This window comes from Ornithorhynchus anatinus, chromosome X5, assembly GCF_004115215.2.
Source record: "Ornithorhynchus anatinus isolate Pmale09 chromosome X5, mOrnAna1.pri.v4, whole genome shotgun sequence".
Taxonomy (NCBI): Eukaryota; Metazoa; Chordata; class Mammalia; order Monotremata; family Ornithorhynchidae; genus Ornithorhynchus; species Ornithorhynchus anatinus.
In genome coordinates this window covers 45184466-45207122 of record NC_041753.1, presented here as the reverse complement: position 1 = coordinate 45207122, position 22657 = coordinate 45184466, and the positions used below count along the sequence as shown (strand labels likewise).

General features: G+C 40.7%; 1 protein-coding gene across 7 annotated transcripts in view; it reads right to left on the bottom strand.

Annotated features, from left to right (window-relative positions):
- Positions 1-1026: 1026 nt before the first annotated feature.
- Positions 1027-22657, bottom strand: part of FREM1 (FRAS1 related extracellular matrix 1) — a 157972-nt gene continuing 136341 nt past the window's right edge. For 5 of the 7 annotated variants that reach the window (XM_029055735.2, XM_029055733.2, XM_029055731.2 and 2 more), the window contains 10 exons: positions 16038-16167; positions 13758-13830; positions 8706-8855; positions 6890-7131; positions 5786-5833; positions 5285-5464; positions 4944-5072; positions 3807-3922; positions 2312-2397; positions 1027-1408 (listed from right to left, as the gene is read on the bottom strand). In XM_029055735.2, coding sequence (XP_028911568.1) covers positions 1209-1408; positions 2312-2397; positions 3807-3922; positions 4944-5072; positions 5285-5464; positions 5786-5833; positions 6890-7131; positions 8706-8855; positions 13758-13830; positions 16038-16167 — 1354 coding nt within the window. In that variant the 3' untranslated portion in view covers positions 1027-1208. Of the gene's footprint in view, positions 1409-2311; positions 2403-3806; positions 3923-4943; positions 5073-5284; positions 5465-5785; positions 5834-6889; positions 7132-8705; positions 8856-13757; positions 13831-16037; positions 16168-22657 lie in introns of all 7 variants that reach the window. The other 2 variants (XR_003756015.2, XM_029055737.2) reach the window with 2 other exon arrangements.

Genomic DNA, 22657 nt, shown 5'->3' with positions numbered 1-22657 from the left:
CACATGCTTCTTTATGTGATTTCATCACAACATGATATATATTTCTGGAACCAGCTAGAAGTGCTTAACACAGTGCTCCTGAACACAGTAAGTGCTCAGTAAATACCACTGATTGATTAGAAAAACTTCCACGTCAATAATGATTGCATCTTAATTCAAGGTTCATAGCATTACTTGAATTTTCTTCCTTAGCTGTGTGGTGACTTTCGAGGGCAAGACAACATTATTCTTCACTGATTATCATTGTGATTTATTGAAACGTTCAAGCTTATGGTTTATTCTGAATGTCCATATAAAATACCAATTTGTAAAGAAGTGCTTGTAATGGGGAGGGAATGGGAGATGGGGAGATGAAGGAGGGGAGAGAGGAAAGGAGAGGAGGAAGAAAGGGGATGGAAGAAAGGAAAAGAGGAAGAGACACAGAGACATGAACGTACACTTGGACAGGTTTATATTTCTTAAACTGCATGGAAAACCCAGCTATCTTGTAATGATGACTGCCTACTCATCTTGGAAAACTGATCTGCTGCATGATTAGTACTGAAGAAATGAAGAGAAAATTAGATTCTCAGCTGAACACTAGAATAATATCCTGTAACTTTCCTTGTAGGCACACACAAAATTTGGCTCTTCTGACTGATGTTGCCAAATAATTCCAGCTCCCAGTAGTGATTCCCTCATTCCTAATCTCTCCTTCAGAGGTGCATAAAGAGATTCTGCTTCCAATATGTTTTCTTTCCAAAACTTATCTCATAGTAATTATATTAGACTAAATATAAGATACAATAGGTTAATAAAGAAATCATGCTGCACAACTTTCAGGTGATGGACTATCTTTGAGAGGGAAGGGAAGCATCAGCTAGAGGAGTGGAAGCAAGGAGTTAGTCTGGCTGAGGTCCTGAGGGTTTTCCTTTAAATACACAAATACTGCACTTAAATATTGAGTTTTGCTTAGAAGAACTGAGGGGTTTTTTTGGGTGGTGGTTGAGGGGGGAAGGGTATGAAACATATTACCAGATGTGGGAATTTCTGATTTGTGATTGATTTTAATAAAGCCTTTTATACTCAATGACAAATCCATAAAACAACCTATAACAATAATGAAGTTACATTCCTAAACATATACCTTCACAATACTGAAAATAAATATGTTGAAAAGCATTGCTCCATGAAGAAAGTCCATTAGGCCTTTTCAATGTCAATTATGTTTACAATTTCCTGGAGCATATATAATTGTAACCTTTGCCCTTCCTGCAGTTCTTGGTTTGCCACTTTCCTCGCCTTTGTACCAAAACACAGTTTTTTCCCTTTTTTGAGTGACGGGGAGGCCCTCTTTTCCAGTTTGTGAAGGTCACGGTTTCTCCTCCATTCCACTTCCAGTGGCCGGCATTCACTTGATCATTCAAACCTAGCAGAAACCAAAACAACCTGTTAAATCTATTCATTCTATTTGGAACCAAGGTGAAACTTTTCTAGAATTATTGATTGCATTTTCATGGCTAAATAATTCAATGTCTTTGAGAACCCAGATTTGAGATAGGGCCCAAGGACTCTCCCTAAAAACTGTCTCAGCATATCTTATCCAGCCTCTTCAGCTTCCCTTTGTAATGTCATCTTTCTCTTTTCATCTGAGTAATGGAACATTTGACTGAAACCTAAAAACAAGGTTGGAGGTCTATTGGATGTTACTGAATTTATATATTTCCTGAACAGAAGAAACACAGCTCTGTTTCAAAAGTCCTGGCCCTGCTAGGGAATCTTTACATAGGCATGAGAATGTTCACATTTATGTTCCCTTGGAATGCAGTTAGGTTTCTGGGGTATATTTTTACAAGAATGTTTGTTTACTATTGAAATGCTTCCAGATGAACCTGACTCAACTAGTAAACTAATAGTTCAAGAAACGAAAATTAGGAATCAACACGAATGTGCAAAAGCCATGTGTTTTTATACTAACACCAAACTGATATTCCAAGAGTGTTTATATCTATTTTTGAATTTCAGACAGTTGAATTACAATCTCTCTTCTCCTTACTGTAAATTTGACCTTATAACATAACATACATCCTTAACTATGAGAATGAATGTCAGAGAGAAACCATTACGTTGTTCCTCCATGCATTCTGCACCTCCTCTAAGACAAAACTTTGAGCTAGACTGTGGACCTCTGGTTGGATTTAATCATGGCATTTCTTTTATTCTTAGGAACAGGCCTGTAAATCGTCATTGTCCTTAATTGGGGATTATGAGATTGCAATAGTACTCCCATCCATCTTGCTTGCAGAATAAATAAAACATCCAGGATACTTGCCTATCCAAAAAGGTTTTCTTCCACTGAAGTCCCAAAGCCATTTCATGTGTTGTTTAGTAAGCACACTTACTAAGCTGCCCAGGTGTCTACACTCAAATAAAAGAAAATGGAGGAATCAGAGTTTGACCAATTAAAGTATCTCTAAAAATGCTGTCAATAATGTTACTTGTGGTATTTGTTAAATGCTTACTATGTACCAAGAACTGTACTAAGCACTGGGGTAGATACATGATAATCAAGTCAGACACAGTCCCCATCCCACAGGGGCCTCACAGCCTAAGTAGGAGAAAAGGTATTCAACCACATTTTTAAAATGAGGAAACTGAGGCACAGAAAAGTTAAGTGACTAGCTCAACATTGCACAGCAGGCAAGTGGCATAGTCCCCTGAGTCCCAGGCCCATACTCTTTCCATTAGAACTTATTTCTTCCGTATATAGTAATAATAATATTTGTTAAGTGTCTACTCTGGGCAAAGCACTGTACTCAGTGCTGGGGAAGAAGTACTCAGGTTAAATATAGACCTGGTATTCTCTTCCACCTTTCAGTGTGATCCTCTGCACACAGGAAGCACTTAATTACCACTACTACACAGTCCCTGGCGCCCAAGGGGATCACAACCTAAGCGTCAAGAGTAGAGGGGGTTGACAAAGAGACACGAAAGGAAGATGAAACACAAATATAAAAGACACGAATGACAATAAATACAGCAGAAGCAGCAGGATTTAAGGTTCCTGACATTTTAGGCATAGAATTCACATCTCCAGCTATGGTGGTGGCCATCCCAGTGTTTTAAACGCTGAGAAATCCTCATGATTCCACTGTTTTGTATCCTTCCCATGTGGGACCAAGGGTCAGTGGGAGTCCCAGGGCTGTTGGGGTGGAGCAGTTTCTCCCTCTCACTACCTATGTATGGGAACACATATGTTGAGTTTTTCAGAATGATATCTTCTTAGTCGCTACACGGGGAAGAGAGGGATTGGATTCCTGAGGTGACAGCTGTTTCTGGTTCCTGACTCCAGGTTGTTGAGCTGGACTTCCACAATGATGGACAAGATTGGAGAAGCTCCTACCAGAAGCAACTCCCAGGGCTCATGGTGTAGCATAGTGACTTTATGCAAATAGGACTTGTTTTGTGCTCATGTCTTTTTCTCCTAAAACAAAGACTATACAACAAATAACAAACAAATATAATTTTGGATTCCCCAGTCCAAAAGATGCAGGGTGAACAGTCCAAGCAGTGTGGGTCTGGCCCCAACTAGGTTTTAGAATCTTCCACTGAGCTCCCCCAATAATATTTTTAATTTCATCCAAATGACCTGTGAAAAACATATATGAACCTTAAGCCAAAATGAGTTATATGGTTGGCTTAAACCATAATGAATGGGAGAAGTGAAGAGACCAGAAAGTGTAGAGAAGAAAACATACAAATGACAGAGGGAAAATCCTAGTACTATAAAAGCAAACACAGATGAAAAAGATGAACTGAAGTCTTACTGTTCCCGGCAAGCTTGAGCAGCTGCATTCCAGGTGATTTTCTTCTCAGTAATCAAGGAATAGCAGTAACCAGAGTGGTAGCTCCATTCAGGAGGACAAGTCCTCTCAATCGTTCCCTGAAAATACATCATTTGTGTTCACCATGCCAAAATGTTCTGAAATGTGTACATTCACTAACTATAAATTATATATTGTAAATTGTTTATAGTAATGTCTGTCTCCCCCTCTAGACTGTCAGCTTATTGTGGGCAGGGAACTTATCTACTAACTCTGTTGTACCATACTCTTCCAAGTGCTTAGTAGAGTGCTCTGCACACAGTAAGCTCTCAATAAATATCATTAATTGAAGATTAATTGATGGGGTCCAAAACTGCTCTTCCATTGGATCCAGGGGGTCCACCAAGTAATTCTGTTCTCCCCACCCACCATCACTGGGGAAAAGTCTAGCTGGCGAAAGCAGGACAGGTGGAAGCTGAAGGCACAGCACACCCAAAACAACGGTTGGAACTTTGGGAAGATTGTGACTGTTGGACTAGGGACCCTCCTACTGGAGAGCTGAGGAGCCAGAAAACTTGCATAATGGTAACGTACTGCAGCTACTCTTGTCATTACTATTTCTGTTTATGAATACATTGCTTTTTTCCTTTTCTATTTTATTTCTTTTCTTGGGTTATCAGTTGATTGCTATATTGCCATTCCTCTCACCCCTCACTTTTAGACTAGGAGTCCTCTGTGGTACTCTCTGAATTATTATCCTTGTATCTTTCTTCAACATTTATGATAGCCCTCTGTACAAAGTAAGGACTAACAAATATGAGAAAAATAAATCATATTCCTATTTTGTGACCTTCAGCAACCGAATAGTTTTTGACAAAATGTTCATCAATGTTGCAGTTTCCTTTTTTTCTCCCACACTTATCTTTCAGTAATTTTGGAAGCCAAGCCAGTCACTTTTATTTTCTTTTTAAAAGCTCTGCATGGAGTCAATTTTTTCCCCTCACTATAAAGATGGAATATGAGCAACTTTTTTTTGACTTTTAAACGGAAAAATAAACATGATTTCCCAACAGAAATTCCCTTTGTCCCGATATTATTCTTTGGGGGGAATATGCAGAGCACTCATTGCATTTCTCTCACCTTGTTTGTAGAGCTCCACAGCTTCCAGGAAATCCCATCACACTGAAATAACTTTTGGAGGCTTTCTTCAAAATGCAAGAAACCCTTTAATTCCAGGCTGCATTTCTTTGGAAAGGATGGTGAAGGGTCCTATAAAAAGGGGTTGAATCAGGAATGCAACAGCTGAACTAAACTGAAGTTTATTAGGAAGTTTGTCATATATACATTCTTTCAATTTATAAAATCCCATTCTGAATAACTTGGTCAAAAGACTTGGAAATGGGATACAGAGCCTCAGAGATGTAAATGTCTGAGCAAACAACAGTGGAAAACCCATTAGGAAGTCAAAAGGATTTCCATACCTGACTCTGGAAGTGTGAATTTGGTGTTTGTTCCACCTTATCAGCCTGAGGCAATTCTATCGTTCCGGAAGTTTTCTTCCGTTGAAGATGATGGTGATTAATAGTAGCCACTTTGACCTTCTTTGGGGGGTTAGCTGGGGAGCTGGCCTCTTCCACTCGTAGTGATACAATCCCATGATACTTGATTTTAAAATAGGCATAAAAACAACACAGGCCAAAGAAACATGAGGAAGAGGAGGTTGTTGAAAATGAACAACTCTAAATTTGGAATAAAGTCAAAAGACAGGGTATATATTTTGAATTCTAACTTTCCAAACCATAAAATCAACAAAAAAGTGATTAAAAAGAAGGGATAGAAAAAAAAAAGAAAGGAATAAGAAGAATGAAAGGAAAATCACTTTGCTCATTCTGCATCCTTATGCTTATGCACCATTACTAAAGCAAGACAGAGAATAATGAAAAGCATATCTGAATATGGAGTGCCCTTTAGAAAATTCTTACTTTAAAAATGATATCCGTTCCATTTTTATAAACAGATGATGGATGAACCTAAAAGGACCAGACAGCAAAATAAAATTGAACTTGGCTCTCGAGCAGCATGAAAGCAAATTGATTTGCACAGTATCTAATGAGGAATTGAAGCTTTTCAATTGAACAGTGTGCATGGTTAAACTGGGGATTTGGGTTAGAAAAAAGAAAATAAGGCAATTGATTTCTAGAGATCTCACCCATTCAAAGGTGCCAACTCCTCTCCCTCCCTGCTACACTCACAGAATCGACACCCAAGCCAGGGTGGGTAGTTTTAGCTCCCTGCTCCACCTCTCAAACAAAGCCAGAAGGGGGTTGGATGGAATTAAACTACCTGGATGGTGTCAGGAAGAGGGTTCTGGATGGTTCTGGCAGTGGGCTCTCACCTGACTGTGGTGGAAACACTTGGGTTAGGCTCTCCCCTGCTCTAGGACCCCAACTCAGCTTTTGAACTAGGCTGTAGGCTTGAGTCACCCAGACCAGGCTCCAGGGCTAGGCCAGGAACTCTGAGGCAGGCCAGGGACTCTTTGTACCCCTCCTGTCCCAGTTGGCTGGAAGAGTTTAGCCCCCACTACACAATCACTGGTATCCGGACAGGGGCTGATTGAGTCCATCATTCTGTTCTTTTATCTTCTTCTTTGTCCCTCTAGTTCTCTGTTCCTCTGCCTCCCATCCAGTGGAAGCCTTGTTTCTTCGAAGACCCATCCTCTTGAAGCTATGTCTCTGCAAGTTCCGACCCAAGCTCACCCTTGTACTCAGAAGGAAAAGTTATCTACCTACACATCTGACTTATTTTAACTTTTCCAAACATATTCAGATTGAACCAGAGCCTGTAAACCAGTTGTGTAGCAATCCTCATCATGCTAATAGGAAAAGGAAAAAAAAATTCTCAAAGTGGGTTTTTACAAAAATATACAAAGACACCACCCGCCCCCGCCCCCAGCCGCCCCTCCTTGTATGCACTAAGTATGTCCCCTGGGAACAGATTCATCTCTTTGGATTGTTATAGAAATAGATCCTACGCAACAACTGCTGAAGAATCTTTCATCTCTTATTTAAGTTACATTTAATCCTTACTGTTTTGCCATTGGTGATTGCGCTAAGCCTGGTCCTGGACATTTCTGTAGACTCAAATCCCCGTAGCTTGTCCCTTCTGGGGTTTAATGCCGTGCCTTTGAAAGGTGAAAGAGAGCTTCCTTCTAAGTGAACTGCACCATGAGTGGAGGGTGATAATGAGCCTGGAGACACTGGAAGCCACATGTCTTTCCCCCATGAGTTGTACCCATTTGGGTCAGAGGAACGTGCAGGGCTGCACTGACCTGAAAACAGGCAAGATGGCAAATGGTCAGTCAGTTCATTTTACAGAAGGAGATAACTGATTACACTGACTTGGAGGCTGGAACAGGTTGTAATTAAAGCTGGATGGATGGTTTTCCACCAGATGATATTCTATTTGCTATTTTCCTGCTACTTTTTCCTTCTCCATCAGTTTGCCTATGGGAAAGTTGGGCTGTTCTACATTCAATACAGAAATTGTGAATACTTGCAGCTTCCTTTATGGTAAACCACTCCCTGGGGTGTCTTCTATTCCTCTGGCCCACATTTTATTCTGCAACTCTTCATTAATGAAATGTAATAGAAATATGTCTTACTGTGGTCACTTGTGCAGAATACAGCACTCCCTGGCCTCCTTTGCTCCACTGCACCAGAATTCTCAATTTTTTAAGGGCATTTGAAAAACTAGATGAATTGATTTTATCAAAAAGAGCTTCCAAAAAAATCACAATAACAACATCAGGAGGCCAAGTCTCAGTGAAGTAGTCTGTGCCTTCAGAATGCAACTTACAGACATCATGGGGAGGTGCTTTAAATGCCTAAGGATGATTTGCTGTGTCTCATGGAGGGCTAATCAAGACCAGCAGACTCTGCTGGAAAAGGGTTGGTCTGGCAATAGGATGATGGTAGTGGACGGGGAGGGAATGTATCTACCAACACTGTTATATTGTACTCTCCTAAGCATTTAGTAGAGAGTACAATGCAATGCACACAGTAAGCACTCGATAAAGACATTGATTCACTGACTGATTGGCGATGGTTGAAGGGAAAAAAGAAAAAGAATATTCTGAGGGGAAATGAGCAGTAACTCCATTTCCCCAAGGAGAAAGGGGAAAACACTGAAGACAATAGGAAATGTCCATGAAGAAAGCAAAAACCTGGAAGAAAAAAATTGGAAGACCTGAAAACATAAACCCAGTGTTGCAATAAGGTCTTTGGAATGAAGTCAGATGGCCATAAAGGTCACTAGGAGAAGAAGTTTGGGAAATGGAAGCTTAGACTATCCTCCAGATTGTTGAGTCCTGCAGGTGTTCCTCAGGATACAGCAAACAAGAACTCTTTTTCCCTGCTGTCTGGGGCAATTCATGAATATTCTCTAATGACCCTCAATTCTCAAGCCAGCTGCATCTTTCATTTCTGTTTTTCTTCAACTGTTCTATCTCTTAGAAGTTTTCTGGTCATGTTGTAACGTGGGCTTGGGTTTTAGGTTTTCAGAGACTTCTTTGACAGAGAAGGAAAATTACAGTGCTGCATTCACTGGGGGAAAGTAATTATCAATCGATTTTCAATACCTTTTTTTCCTGCGAAAACAGCAAAGAGGGTGGGAAAAAACAACCACCTTTCTGACTTGTTGCTTTTCTCAAGTGATCGTTCCTAACAGGAGAAAAACAGCATGCAGCAGGGACCACAATAAAGGGTCTACTGGGTTTGAGATTGCTTTCTTGACAAGAAATTAAGCATTTTGATTTGAAGGCGTTATCAACCACATTGGCTGTTGAAAGCCAGCAGCACTGAGCCAAGACTGCTCCTGATTTCAAGATGAGGATCAAAAGAATACCTCCTTTTGAGTCCAAAATTTTCACTAGAGCTTTTGTCTTTGTGCCAAGAACTGCATTCACAGGGGAGTTCAGAATTACTTCAAAGACCTCATCATCTTCCTCTAATCCGTCATAGGTAATTGCTATATTCCACATCTTAGTTGACATTCCTACAAGAAGTAAACATTTTAATTACTCTTTAATTGCTATTTCAATCAACCTAGGTGTCAAAGAAATATATTAATTAACATGTCTACAGCTAGACTAGAGTAGCCTGGGTGATCTATTGTGCTCCCACCAACTGGCTGCACTCCTGCTGTTCTCCCAAATAACATTAAAAGACCACATTTGTTTCTGGACAATGATGATTTGGTTTAAATGCAAACACTGTAATAAAAAGGGCTGCATTATTCAGTAGAAGCAACGGTTAGTACATGAGATTTAAGACTTCTTTCTCTCCCACCTGCTCCCTTTTTTCATAAGGAGAATAGACCAAGTATTTACATTTTGAAATTTTAATTCTAAAGTAGCTAAAATTACTTAAAATGCTTGTGCGGTCAATTAAAAATGATATTATGTGGTATACACGGGACCTGGGAAATGGTTGCTTTCTAAAGGCAGCTGCTTATATGAACTATCTTTCACTGTTTCTAGTCAGTGAATGTTGCCTCTGCTGATGTAATACTCTGTATTTTAGTATCCTCCTGGGGGAATTTAGGGGTTGGAATTTCTTGAAATTGCCTGAACCATTTGTTCCCTTTCTTGTTTTATCTTTGTTCATAAGCCCTCAATAAATACCAATGATTGACTGATTCATTCATTCATTCATCAATGCCTTTGGTGGGCAGAACGCTGCACTAGGTGTTTACGAGCATTCAATAAAAGTAAGACACAGTCCCTGCCCTCGAGGAGCTTACGAGCTAAAAGGTGACACAATTAAGTTTAATTCCTAATCTTCATTTCTATTTAATAATGAAAAAAAGCTTCAAACTGCTAACACTCCACCAGATCCTTTTACTGCTATTATTATGCAATGTGCAGTGGTGTGGTTTATTGTGCTGCCCAGACTGAAGTCCACTAAAAGGTGGTAGAGGCAGTATGGATCATGGGAAAAAGCACTGCTTGGAGATATGGATTATTCTTATTCCTGCTTAGACCATCTACTAGAAAAAATTGTGAAACACATTAACCCCCTCAGTTAAAACAAGAATAATACCAGTCTCCTTTTACCTATCTTTAAAGGGCTGTTTACTGCATAAACATGATGATGTATACAACCTGTTTTGAAGTCTTTGGAATGGAATTCAATGAATTCAAGTTATTATTGTATAGGAAGATAGAGGGCATTCTAAGGCCTGCTACAGGCAATCTTCAATTAAAGACATTTCAAGTTATGATCAACAATATCTGTTTTAAATTTTACACCGAGTTTCAACTTAGAACGCTTCAAATTTGACAATATAACACTAACCTTCTTTATGCCACTAGCTCCAGAAACATGGGCAGTGGGAGGGAGGAGAGTGGAAGGGAACTGTGAGGAAATGGGCAAACCATTTTCAAAGCTGTGATGCAGCAGGGAAGTGGAGTAAGGTTTAAGAAGAGCAAGAGGTTAGATAGGGAGAGGCCGTAAAATGGGGAAAGGGGCAGTTCCCTGATCATTTAAGTGGCATCATCGGGAAGGATAGATGCACCCATTTTATTTCCAGTAAAATCAAAGTCTTCTGCCAGCTTACACTGTCTGAAATGTATTTTGTCATTTGCTAACTAAAAGAGATTTCTCAGTAATTACTGAGCACTTACTGTGTGCAGAGCACTGTACTAAATACCTGGGAGAGTACAACATAATTAACATACATGATCTCAGCTCTCAAGGAACATACAATCTAGTGAGGAAAACAGTCACTAAAACAGAACTCATCTTCCCACCCAAACCCTGTCCCCACCACTGACTGTCCCCATCACTGAGGACAGCACCACCATCCTTCTGGTCTCACAAGCCCTTGGCACTATACTTGATTCATCTCTCTCATTCAACCCATATATTCAATCTGTCACCCAATCCTGCCAGTTCCATCTTCATAACATTGCTAAAATCTGTCCTTTCCTCTCCATCGAAGTGACACAATGATCCAAGCACTTATCATATTCTACAATGAATACTGCATCATCCTGTTTGCTGATCTCCATGCCCCCTGTCTCTCCCCACTCCAGTCCACAGTTCCCTCTGTAGCCCAGATCATTTTTCTAAAAACTGTTCAGTCCATGTTTCTCTACTTCTCCAGAACCTCTAGTGGTTGCCCATCCACCACTGCATCCATTAGAAACTCCTTACCATCAGCTTTAAAGTACTCAATCACCTTGCCCCCTCCTATCTTACCTCACTGATTTCCTAATTAATTAATGTTAGTATTTGTTAAGCGCTTACTATGTGCAGCGCACTGTTCTAAGCGCTGGGGTAGACACAGGGAAATCAGGTTGTCCCACGTGGGGCTCACAGTCTTCATCCCCATTTTACAGATGAGGGAACTGAGGCACAGAGAAGTTAAGTGACTTGCCCACAGTCACACAGCTGACAAGTGGCAGAGCTGGGATTCGAACTCATGACCTCTGACTCCAAAGCCCCTGCTCTTTCCACTGAGCCATGCTGCTTCCTACTGCAACCCACTACATTCTCTTCGCTCCTCTAACACCAACCTACCACCCCATACCTGGAGTTTGTCTATCTCACCACTGATTCCTTGCCCATGTCCTGCTTCTGACCTGAAACACCCTCCCCCTTCACATCTGACAATCGCTCCCTCCACCTTCAAAGCCTTAGTAAAATCATATCTCCTTCTAGAAGCCTTTCCCGACTGAGGCCTCATATCCAGTACTCCCTATCCCTTCTGAGACACCCTTATACTTAGATTTGCACCCTTTATTCACCCCACCCAGAGCCCCAAAGCATTTATGTACATATCCATAATTTTATTGTAATGTTTGCCTCCCCCTCTGGATTGTAAGCTCCTTATGGGCAGGGAACTTGTCCGCCACCTCTGTTATATTGTACTCTCCCAAGTGCTTAGTACAGTGCTCTAAAAACAGTAAGTGCTCAATAAATTCAATCGACTGATGGATGTATTGGGTGACTACTGAGTTCAGTGCATTGTTTGATGCATACCAGGCCAGCACAACCTGAAAAGAAGGTGAGGTCTGAAGCATGGTGAGGACATGTCCAAGCAGAGCTACTGGCATTCAGCAGTTGCAATTTTGCCCTCAAGCCATCACATCACAGTGTAAAGTAATTCTACTGTGAGAAAAGCTGCTTTCCCTTTGAAAGAAGCCTAGTTTTTTCTTTGTCCTGCTGCTAGTTGTCAGATCTGGTTGAAGGAAAGAATTCCAGTGAATGTAGGGATTGTCCATTTCCTATTCCCGCCCCTCAGCTGGAGCCCAATATGTCTGTCGTATCTCTAAACTGTTCGGATAGGAGATGGAGAGAAGCATGGAAATAAATAGGTTGTTATCCATTTATGGACATAATTTGCTATCTTTCAAAATGTCAGGAAAATCACAGGGATCAAAGAACTGTCGGGTCCTTTGGAAGAGATCTGGGTCAGGCGAAACCAGAAAAAGCTCGAAGTCTCAGACTGATGGGTGTCTACCCCATTCTTAGAAATCACCAGGAAAAGAAAATTCCCAGCCTCCCTTGGAAATCCATCCTGCTCCCTACAAACCCATACAGGTACAGTATCTGGTATGCCACTCCAAGCATAAAATTTGAATCTGAGAAAAATTTGTCAAACAAATTTGAAATGGAAAGCAAGCTCAACAAAAGCATATTGCATTTGGAAAAGCAAGAAAGGAGGAGCTGCCTTCACTCGAAATAGAATAAAGGCCACCAGGAAAACCAGTTTCTTTCATTTTCCACTGCCCTTGGCATAAGGACCTGATGAAATTTACGCAAGGTAAACTTAAAACAAATAAAAGGAAATACTTCACACAGCATGTACTCAGGCTGAGGAATTTACTGATGCAGGTCAGAAAGTTAAATACTGTAGGAGGGGGGAATTATTTTATGACCAATAATAACAACATTTAGAGTTATGCACGCCAAAATAAGGGTAATTAAATCTCATGCTTCATGTGGTAAAATGATTGCTGAAGTGGTCAGGAATTTCCTCTCTCTCCCATGAACAGACTTGCTCAATATTCTGGGACATGTTGAGCTTTTTTCTTTTCACCTTTTTTCTGAAACATCACATTATCTGATTTCTAAAGCAGGATTTGAGACATGATTCATCTCAGATGTGATCCTTTGCTCCTGTAAACTTTCCTTCTGTAGGGGAGAGCAAAGTTGCAATGGCCACATTTTAAATAGGACTGAGAGCTAAAGGAGATCTTTTCCTCATTATTTTTTGTGATATTTGTTAAGGGCTGACTACGTTCCAGGCACTGTACTAAGCACTGGGATAGATACAACCTAATCACGTTGGACACAGTCCATGTCCCATATGGACTTCACAGTCTTAATCCCTACTGTACAGATAGGTAACAGAGGCCCAGAAAAGTAAGCAACTTGCCCAATGTCACAAACCAGACATTTGGCATAGACGAGATTAGAACCCAGGTCCTCTGACTCCCAGGCCCATGTTCTTTTCCACTAGGTCACACTGTCTTTTGTCCTGCTCCTCTTCTCCCGTCCTTCCAGCACAAGGGGTTGTGACTGATCTCAGAACTTGGGCTGACAGGAACAGAATGTAGCAAAGAGAACTATCCCTGATCTTCAAGCATTTAGGGAAGGCAGGGCCAACCATGTCACATCTCCACTCAGAGCACATGGCTGACAGGTATTGCCATCTAGAAACCAGTGGCACGGACAATGAGTCGAAAAGGCACAGTGACCTAACTCACCTGACTGACCGAGTCAAACTAGAGAAAATAGCTTGCGGGTGTCTCCGAAAGTCACAGAGGAAACCCACAGCTGGGGAACCATTGCAAGCCTCTCGCTGCTTCGTAGTTTAACAACCCTGACTCTCTAGAAACCCACATTCCTTCCCAAAAATGTAAAGTTAAATGGTCAAAGCAAAACATACCTGGATCAAATTGAATCAGCTTGGAAGGATTAACAGTGAAATCTTTTCCAATTGTGGCTGACAGTTGGTTGACCTTAAAGGAAGATTTTTTATTCTTTTTTGTTTTACAAAGCCAATACAATATCCTGAATGTTTCTCTACCTACTTGTCCTGTCCAAACAAACATATACACTTGAATCTGTTTTCAATATAAAAGCTTTTTCTTAATCAAACCATTAAACATTTAGGCTGCAATAATCTTCTTGGAAGTTTACTGCCAAAGTAATCACAATGGAAAACAAGGTTTTCCTTCTCTTCTTGAAATTAGTGCAAAAATTCCCAGAGCTTTAAAAAATAGTTTCTCTTGATTAAGTGTAAAATCTAATATCAGAACCTTTTTTAAAAAAATAGCTTGGCCACAGGGGTTAAAAAAAAAAGTGGGGGAGAGGGGGAGGGAGGTAGAGAGAGAGATGTAGTAAAGAAGTAGGTTTCCACTGACATCGGAATGATCCATCAACATGCCCTATATGAAAATTTGTTATCCCTACAGAACTTAAAGACACTGGCAGGATTAATTAAAAACCCAACCATGTCCATGGATGTAACCATAACTCTCACTGACTTGAATGAAAGCTTTGTGGAGTGAATTAGGTTGCTAAGGTTTACTGGCATGGAAGTGCAGCCCACACTCTACATGAATACACTGTTAATTTTCCTTGGGGATAATTTGGTAAAACATCGCCCTGATCTCAAGAAGCCACTGGCAAGTGACTAAAATCAGAGAGGTTGGCCGAGATCTTTAGGGAACAGAAGGAAAAAGACTTGTGAAATTTAATTTTGGTGGCATGTGGGGAGGGAAATCCAGGGTCCTTTGCTTTACTATTATAACAACTACTTGGTTCATCTGTCCAGTACAGTAGTAAGGGAATACATCAGATTACACACATCTATCTCTGAGGGGAAAAGGCTTAATGTATTTCCCACAAGTTTTCTCCAAGAATGATTTAGGCAGCTGAACTACCTTCCATAAAACCTCAGGCAACAGTAACATCATTTAGGCTGAAGAACAAAGGGATAAAGGGGGCTAGCAACTGTTAACATTCCTTCACTGAAAGGAAGCACTTGAATCCACCATGCTGAAGTTTCTCACAAGGTACAATTGTGAAGCAGCAAGCCGATGTACCTCTGGATTTACCATATGCTCTAAAGTTCTTTTACCCTCCGTAATGAAGAAGCAGTTACTTAGATATTTACCACTTGTGGGTCTCAAAGCTTAAGTAAGGGGGAAACTGTTTTCAAACAGACAGTGGAAGGCTGTCATAATATATTTCTACTGTCCTCTCTTTATTCCTATTGACACTTAAACAGCAGCTCTTCAATGGGTAGAAAGCACTTGAAAAGGTCATGGGGGATTTACAAGGAAAGATTGCAAGCTCAAGCACTCTGATGTAAAACAAAGCTCATGTTTTACAGGAAATAGAGATCACCAATAGCCTCAGTGAGAGTTGAGAATCAACACAGTTTTTTGCTACTGTGACTGCAAAGTGGAGTATATCATTTGCAGAAAATATGGTGCTTGTGAAAAATTATACTGTATCATATATTCTTCTATGAACATTAATGGGACCTGTGCATTTTGGAAAGTGATCTGTAGTTTGCCTTATAAAGAATAGGATTTAAATCAGAATCTCAGTCAGGAGCTTTTTTTTTTTGTTGGGTCCTGGGGGAATGGGTTGGAAATGCCTTGTTATTTGATACTGGGGTGAGAGCAAATCTTTGTGTTTTGTTTTTTTTTCTGAATCAGTAAAACCCAGCATTTTCTCCCATAAAGGGCCCTAAGAGAAGTTCTAGTTTTAGTTGCCCATCAGAGAGATATTACAGTGTGAAGAAGGAATGAGTTATGCAGCCTTCGCTACATCTTTTTTTTTTCAGTTCTGAGTGAAACAATCCTTCATCTTCACTAGGTCTGACCATTTGCTTGTGAAAGCAAAGGTAAAGTCAAAGTCTAAACAGAAACTGACCAAATGAGAATAACAAACTCTAGTTTTAATAAGGAATTGATGAATATCAGCTGGGACTCAGAGCAGGGGAGGGAGGGGAGGGGGAGGAGATACTTTAGAAGCATTTGAAGTTAAACTTCCCGTCTCTTAAGTCTTCCAGGGATAGATAAGGCCAAGAGAGCTAGTCATTGTAAGAGCCCAAATGTCTTAACCATGTTAAATGTTTCCCACCACAAGATCAGGGGCAATGCTAGCAGATGTTTCAGTCCAGCCTCAGAACCTTAAATAGTTTGTAAATTACCTTTACTCCAACAAAAGCAGAATCCATGGAGTACCCTATCCTGGTGATTTTCAAGGGTAGTGTATCCAGCGTTTCACACACTTCATACTCACTATGCAGCAGTTCAATGCGAGACCACTTGAGTTCTAAGCTGTACATAGGAAGGAAAAGAAACTATCAAAACAACATTTTCTTTGGGAGGCCCAAAGGGATTCATTGCTAACTAAAATCTTGTGATTGGTTATTTTCACTTCATGGCTTCTGATATCATTCATAAATTAAATTAGATTCTTGTTGTTTCTGTATAAGCAAAATAATCCATTAAAAAGAATAGCTTAGTTCAAACATCCTAAACTTCATTTCAGTTTCGGAAATGTAATTCTTCTTATTCTTTCTTTTCTAAGTTCCAAATATGCCTTCTTTTCTTGTATTCTGATAGTCCTTAAACAATAGCAAAGACTCTTCCTACACCACAACCTTTAGTAATACTACTCATTTTCAATCTTATTCACATTCTCTCTCCATTCACCTCTCCCCATCACTCTGAAAGGAATAAGTTTCAAATGACTTTTTTAGTCCCTATGGGAAAACATCCACTGTAGGTACTACTAGATCCTTGCAGTAACTACATACAAAAAAGAAAAACAGACAGTATGCAGATGTATTATAATCATGTAATCGTCTATCGTTAGGTGCAGCCTGATTACCGAAGTGAATTCAGAAGAGTGCGGTTTTGCAAACTGTTTAGTGTCAATATATTTGTATAACTGTGGGAAAATTTGCTATGCTTCATTAAAAATATTACACGCTGTTTATATCACTTTTTGGTGTCAAACTATGTGAGTAAAAAAAAAAATCCGCTCTATGTCCCTTAAGTACTTGATATTCACCCTACCCTCAGCCTCACAGCACTTCGGTACATATTCTTACACTCTGCCATTTCCCCTAACTGAAATTTTAATTTAATATCTGTCTCTTCCTCTAGGTTGTAAGCTCCTTTGAGCAAGGATCTTTTCCACCATCTCTTTTGTATTGTGCCCTCTCAAGTGCTTAGTTCAGTGCTCTGCACACTGTAAGCACTCAATACCAATTGATTAAAGACCTAAAATATATTTGAGGTCATAATATTTGTCAGAGAATGTTTTAATCTGCAGGATCTTTAAACATCCAAGTACTGGATCCTACTAGATGTAATAATAATTGTGTGGTCTTATGTGCTTACTGAGTATTAAGCACTGGGGCAGATACAATGCAATCAGACCAAAGTCATTATCCCAATGAGTCTTGCAGTCTAAGGGGGAGGAAGGACACAACAAATGCACACAACAAATTTATGGCATCACACTGCTTTGATTACTGTATCATCCTCCTTGCTGACCTCCCTGTTTCTTCCCACTCCAGCCCATATTTCACTCTGCTGTCTGGATAACCTTTCTACAAAAATGTTCAGTCCATCTTTCCCCAATCCTCAAGAACCTCCAGAGATTGCCCATTCACCCCTGCACCAAAGAGGACCACCTTACCATTGGCTTTAAAGCACTCAATCACCTTGCACTCCCCTACTTCACCTCACTACCTTCTTACTACAATCCAGTCCACACACTTTGATCCTCTAATGCCAACCTAGTCACTATACCTCAATCTCATCTATCTCACCTCGACTTCTCGCCCATGCCATGCCTCTGGCCTGGACTGCCCTCCCTTTTCATATCAGGCAATTACCCTCCCCACCTTCAAAGCTTTACTGAAGGCAAATCTCCTCCGAGAGGCCTTCCCCAACTAAGCACTCATTTCCTCTTTTCCCACTCCCTTCTGACTTGCTTCCTTTATTCATGCCCTTCACACCCCAGCCCCCAAGCCCCACAGCACTTATGTCCATATCAGTAAGTCATTTATTTATATTAAGTCTGTCTCCCCCTCTAGACTGTAAGCTCATTGTGGGCAGGGAATGTGTCTGTTATATTGTTGTATTGTACTCTCTTAAGCACTTAGTACAGTGCTCTGCACACAGTAAATGCTCAATAGATAGGACTGACTGGTTGATCAATCGAGTGATCCAGTATGCACTTTTCACTACCTTATCCTTCTCCCTCAGCCTTTTCTCTAGACGCCCCTTTTAACAAAGTAGCCCAACCTCTGAACTGCCATTGGAATCATCCCTAAGATGGCTACAAGAGTTATCCCATCAGAGATTTCTTGGGGTAAGGTGGCTGCATTCCAGTACCAAAGCCTGGATTCTTGGTGTCTTCCAGCCTTTTAACTAGGATCAGTGGCACAACCACTATCTCAACCAAGCTCCTTCACCTCTGTGAGTATTTCTAAAGTATCACTGGTAGCAGATGGGCTATGTTGCTTTGACTCCCTACTCAGAGAAAGTATGCTCCCAGCTCCATCATTTTATAGGGCAGATAAGGGAGGTGATGACTGAAACCTACCTGAGGCCTTGGCAGACATACTGCATTTCAAAAAAGTTTGGTGAAAAAAACACTGGCTGTTATATCATAATCTAGCAAGAAAAAAAGTATTCTTAATAGAGAATCCAGCAATAAGAGTAGTAGTTATGGTATTTTTAAAAATTATGGTATTTGTTAAGTGCTTACTATGTGCCAAGCAATGTACTAAGCACAGCACTTATTGTGTGCAGAACATTGTCCTAAATGCTGGAAGGGAATAATTCCCACAAGTGGAAATTAGATATAGTCCTGAGGGGCTGAAAATCTAAGTTTCAAGCTCCTTGTGGACGGTGAACGTGTCTACCAACTCTATTGTATTGTACACTCCTGAGTGCTTAGTTCAGTGTTCTGCAAAGAGTAAGTGCTCAATAAATATGACTGATTGATGGATTGATTTAGGTAACAGAGTAGTAATGATATGAAAGCTCAAACTTGGTGCTATCAATTAACGTGGGGAACATGTGCTCCTTAAATTTGCAGAAGGAACATGATGAAAGGGAATATAAATCAATCCATGGTATTTATGAAGCACTTATTTTGTGCAGAGCACTGTACTAAGCACTTGGCAGAGTACAATACAACAGACCTGGTAGACATGTTCAAGGAGTGAACTTATTTCATTTATTCAATAGTATTTATTGAGCGCTTACTGAGTACAGAGCACTGTGCTAAGTGCTTGAGCACTGACCAACTCATACATATATCATGGGAAAATGTCCTTTTTGGGATTCCACTTTAAAAAAATACCATTCCCCGATATTCATTTCTCTGGTTAGTTTATTTGATACATAGTTAGGGAATGTGAAAATTAAGTGAAAGCAGTTTAAATACAAATTTGGGGTTCAGGAAAGCTAACCATTATTGCATTACAATGTTTATGGGAAGTTGCTTAACCTCTCAGTACCTGTTCCCCCAATTTTCAAGGGATGGTAATAATAGATTTCTACTTCAAAGGGTTATATGAAGCTTAATTAATGTTTGCTAAGTACTTTGAGTTCTCTGATGAAAGGCATTATAAAAGTATGAAGTACTATTATTCTTATAAATGCTCCTGCATTTATACTAAAGGAGTGTATGCCTTAAGGAGCAGGATAGAAATTTTTTTTAAAAAAACAACATTCAGTGCATTTAAGGGTCCCAATGAGAGAGTGTATTTATTGGCAGGTGTGACTATTAAAATTCCTTATTTAAATATAACCAGTACTCAATTGTCCTGGAAGATAGAGACTGGGATAGCGTGGATAATTAAATCCCAAAACCTCATTTTGGGCATAGTTTTGACTCCTGCTGCCATCAGACTGTTCATCATAGGTACCAACAACAATATTGACTGATCTGAGTCCATCTTCTTTCGTTTCCCTGTCTTCCTTTGGGTAAGAGGCAGATGTCAGTGAAACAGCCAAAAGACATAAAACCAGAGAATAGAGAAGAAAACATATTAGGCCAGGGGTCAGCAACTTTTTTGTGCCAAACAACAAAATGTAAGAATGTCATCATGCCATTCTCCAAAGCCCTCCAAAGCCACTTCACAGCAATAGCTGTTGGCAGAGCTAGTCATACTGGCAGGGGGAGAGCAGAACGAAGGAGAAAGGAAAAGAAGGGTACACAAGAGGCAGGGGGAGGCATTGGGAGGAAGGGAGGCACTGCAAGTCTGCCAACAAGCAGCAGGTGCTTTTTAATGGTATTTGTTAAGCACTTACTATGTACCAGGGACTAAGCACTGGGATAGGTAGAAGATAATCAGGTCGGACACAGTCACTGTCCCACATAGGGCTCACAGTCTTAATCCTCGTTTTAGGGATGAACTAACTGAGGCATAGAGAAGTTAAGTGACTTGCCCGAGGTCACACAGCAGACAAGTCACCCTCTAGACTGTAAATTCACCCTCTAGACAGTAAGCTCATTGTGGGCAGGGAATATGTCTGCTATATTGCTTTATTGTACTCTTCCAAGCTCTTAGTATAGTGCTCTGCAAATGGTAAATGCTCAATAAATACGACTGACTGACAAGTGGAGGAGCTGAGATTAAAACCCTGGTCCTCTGAGGCCCAAGCCTGTGCTTTTCCACAAGGCCACACTGCTTCTCCAAGGGCCAGCGTGACTCCAACAACCTTTGCAGCTATTACCACAGGGAGAATTTGGGGAGGAGGGGAGCCAAGGGCCTGAGGGAAGTTTTGCTGTGGGAGAGCACTTTGTTGCCAGTTTTGAAGGCAGAGGTAGGAAGAATGAGGGTCCCAATCAGTGCCTCTGAGCTGCTGGAGGGAGAGCCGGAGACCTTGGAGAGCCCCACAGTTCTCCAGCTGCTCTCAGGGCTTGGGTTTGTGCAGCAGGCCTGGGATGGTGGCTCTTCCTCTAGACTGGGCTGGGAATTGCCAAGCCATATTTGGTTCCATAAAAGCCAGATGTGGCCACCCCTGTTCTAGATAAACATCAGTCTCAGATCATCAGTCTACCCTCTTCCTGACCTTTCTGCTGCCCTTGATATTGTTGCTCACACTTCATTCCTGAAAGTCTTTCTGACTTTGGTTTCAAAGACACAGCACTTTCCTGATTCTTGTCTTCAGTTTCCTTTTCTTCTAATCTTTTAATTCTAGTTTATCCCTCAAGGCTCACTTTGGATCCTTTGCTCTTTTTGCTATTCGTACCCACTCCTTTGGGGAGTTCATTGGCTCACAAGGTTTCAACTAACACATTTAGCAGGAGAGTTTCCAAATTTATATCTCCATCTAGAACTATCCTCCAATATCTCCATTCTAGGATGCCTCCATTTGGATGGCTTAACACCTCAAACTTAATATAGTGAAAACTGAATTCCATACGGTACCTTCTAAATTTTCTATTCCTAAATTTCTCTTCAATGTTGAAAGGATCACTCTCCTCCTTGACCCTCAAACTGCCTCCTATCTTAGAGTCATCTTTGACTCCTGGATACTCAAACCAACCCATCAATAAATAGAAAAGGGCAGTTTGAAAATGAACAAATTCTATTCAATATTTGGGAGTTCTCAAGGGAAACCTGTAGACAATTTCTCCAAAAGAACCTGGAATGAAGGAAAAGTTTTAACAGCCATTCCAGCGGAGTGTCAACAAATAACAGGAGTAAATTAGAATTCTGGCACTGCGCAAGACCTAGTGTTTTGCACTCACCCTTCCACAGACCATCTGTCACTCACATCTGCCCATTCTTAGTAATTCCCCTTGCTCTCCAGTGGTACAACCACAGCTTCACCATCTTGTCTAGATTACTGCAACACATTCTATGCTGTTCTCCCTGCCTCCAGCCTATCCAGTCATGCACAGTCCAGTCCAGTCATGCATAGCTGCAGGAATCATCTTTCTCATACTTTGATATGATCACATCACTCCCTTCCTCAAAAGCCTAATGGGGGCTCCTTATTGCTGCTCGATTCCATCTCAAGCTCTTGACTATCAGCTTCAAGACTTTCTACCAGCTGGCTCCCTCATATCTGTCTATCCCAATTACTTCAGCCTGTGCTCTCCTCTCCACTCAAGCACACTTCTTCATTGTCTCTGAGCCATTTCTAATGCCAATTTCCTGAAGATGTTCTTCCACTCTACTTCATCTCTGTTTTAACGGTACTTAAGCACCTACTATATATCAAAAATTGTTCTAAACTCTGGGGTAGTTACAAGTTAGGTCAGACCGGTCCTTGTCAAGCATGGGGCTCACACTGTAAATATTATTATTAAGTTGTTCTTTCCGATTCATAGCAACTCCATGGATTTACTTTCTCCAGAATGCCCTGTCCTCTGCCATAATCCACAACCTTTCTAACAGTTCTTCCGCTATCTTTATTTTGGTCTCTATCCATCTAGCTGCTGGTCTGCCTCTTCCACATTTTCCTAGCATTAGTGTCTTCTCCAGGGAATTAGTCCTTCTGATTATGTGTCCAAAATATGCTAATCTAAGTCAAGTTATTTGCCTTTCCAAAGACCACTTTGGTTTAATTTGCTTTAAATTTGATTGAATTTAACCCCCATTTTACTGTTGAGCAAACTGAGGGCCAAAGAAATTAAGTGATTTGCCCAAAGTCACACAGCAATCAATTGGCAGAGCAACTGGCAGAACCAATATTAGAACCCAGGTCCTCGGACTCCCAGGTGCATGCTCTTTCGACTAGGCCATGCTGCTTCTCTTTCCCTTCTAAACCCTAAAACCCTGCCTCC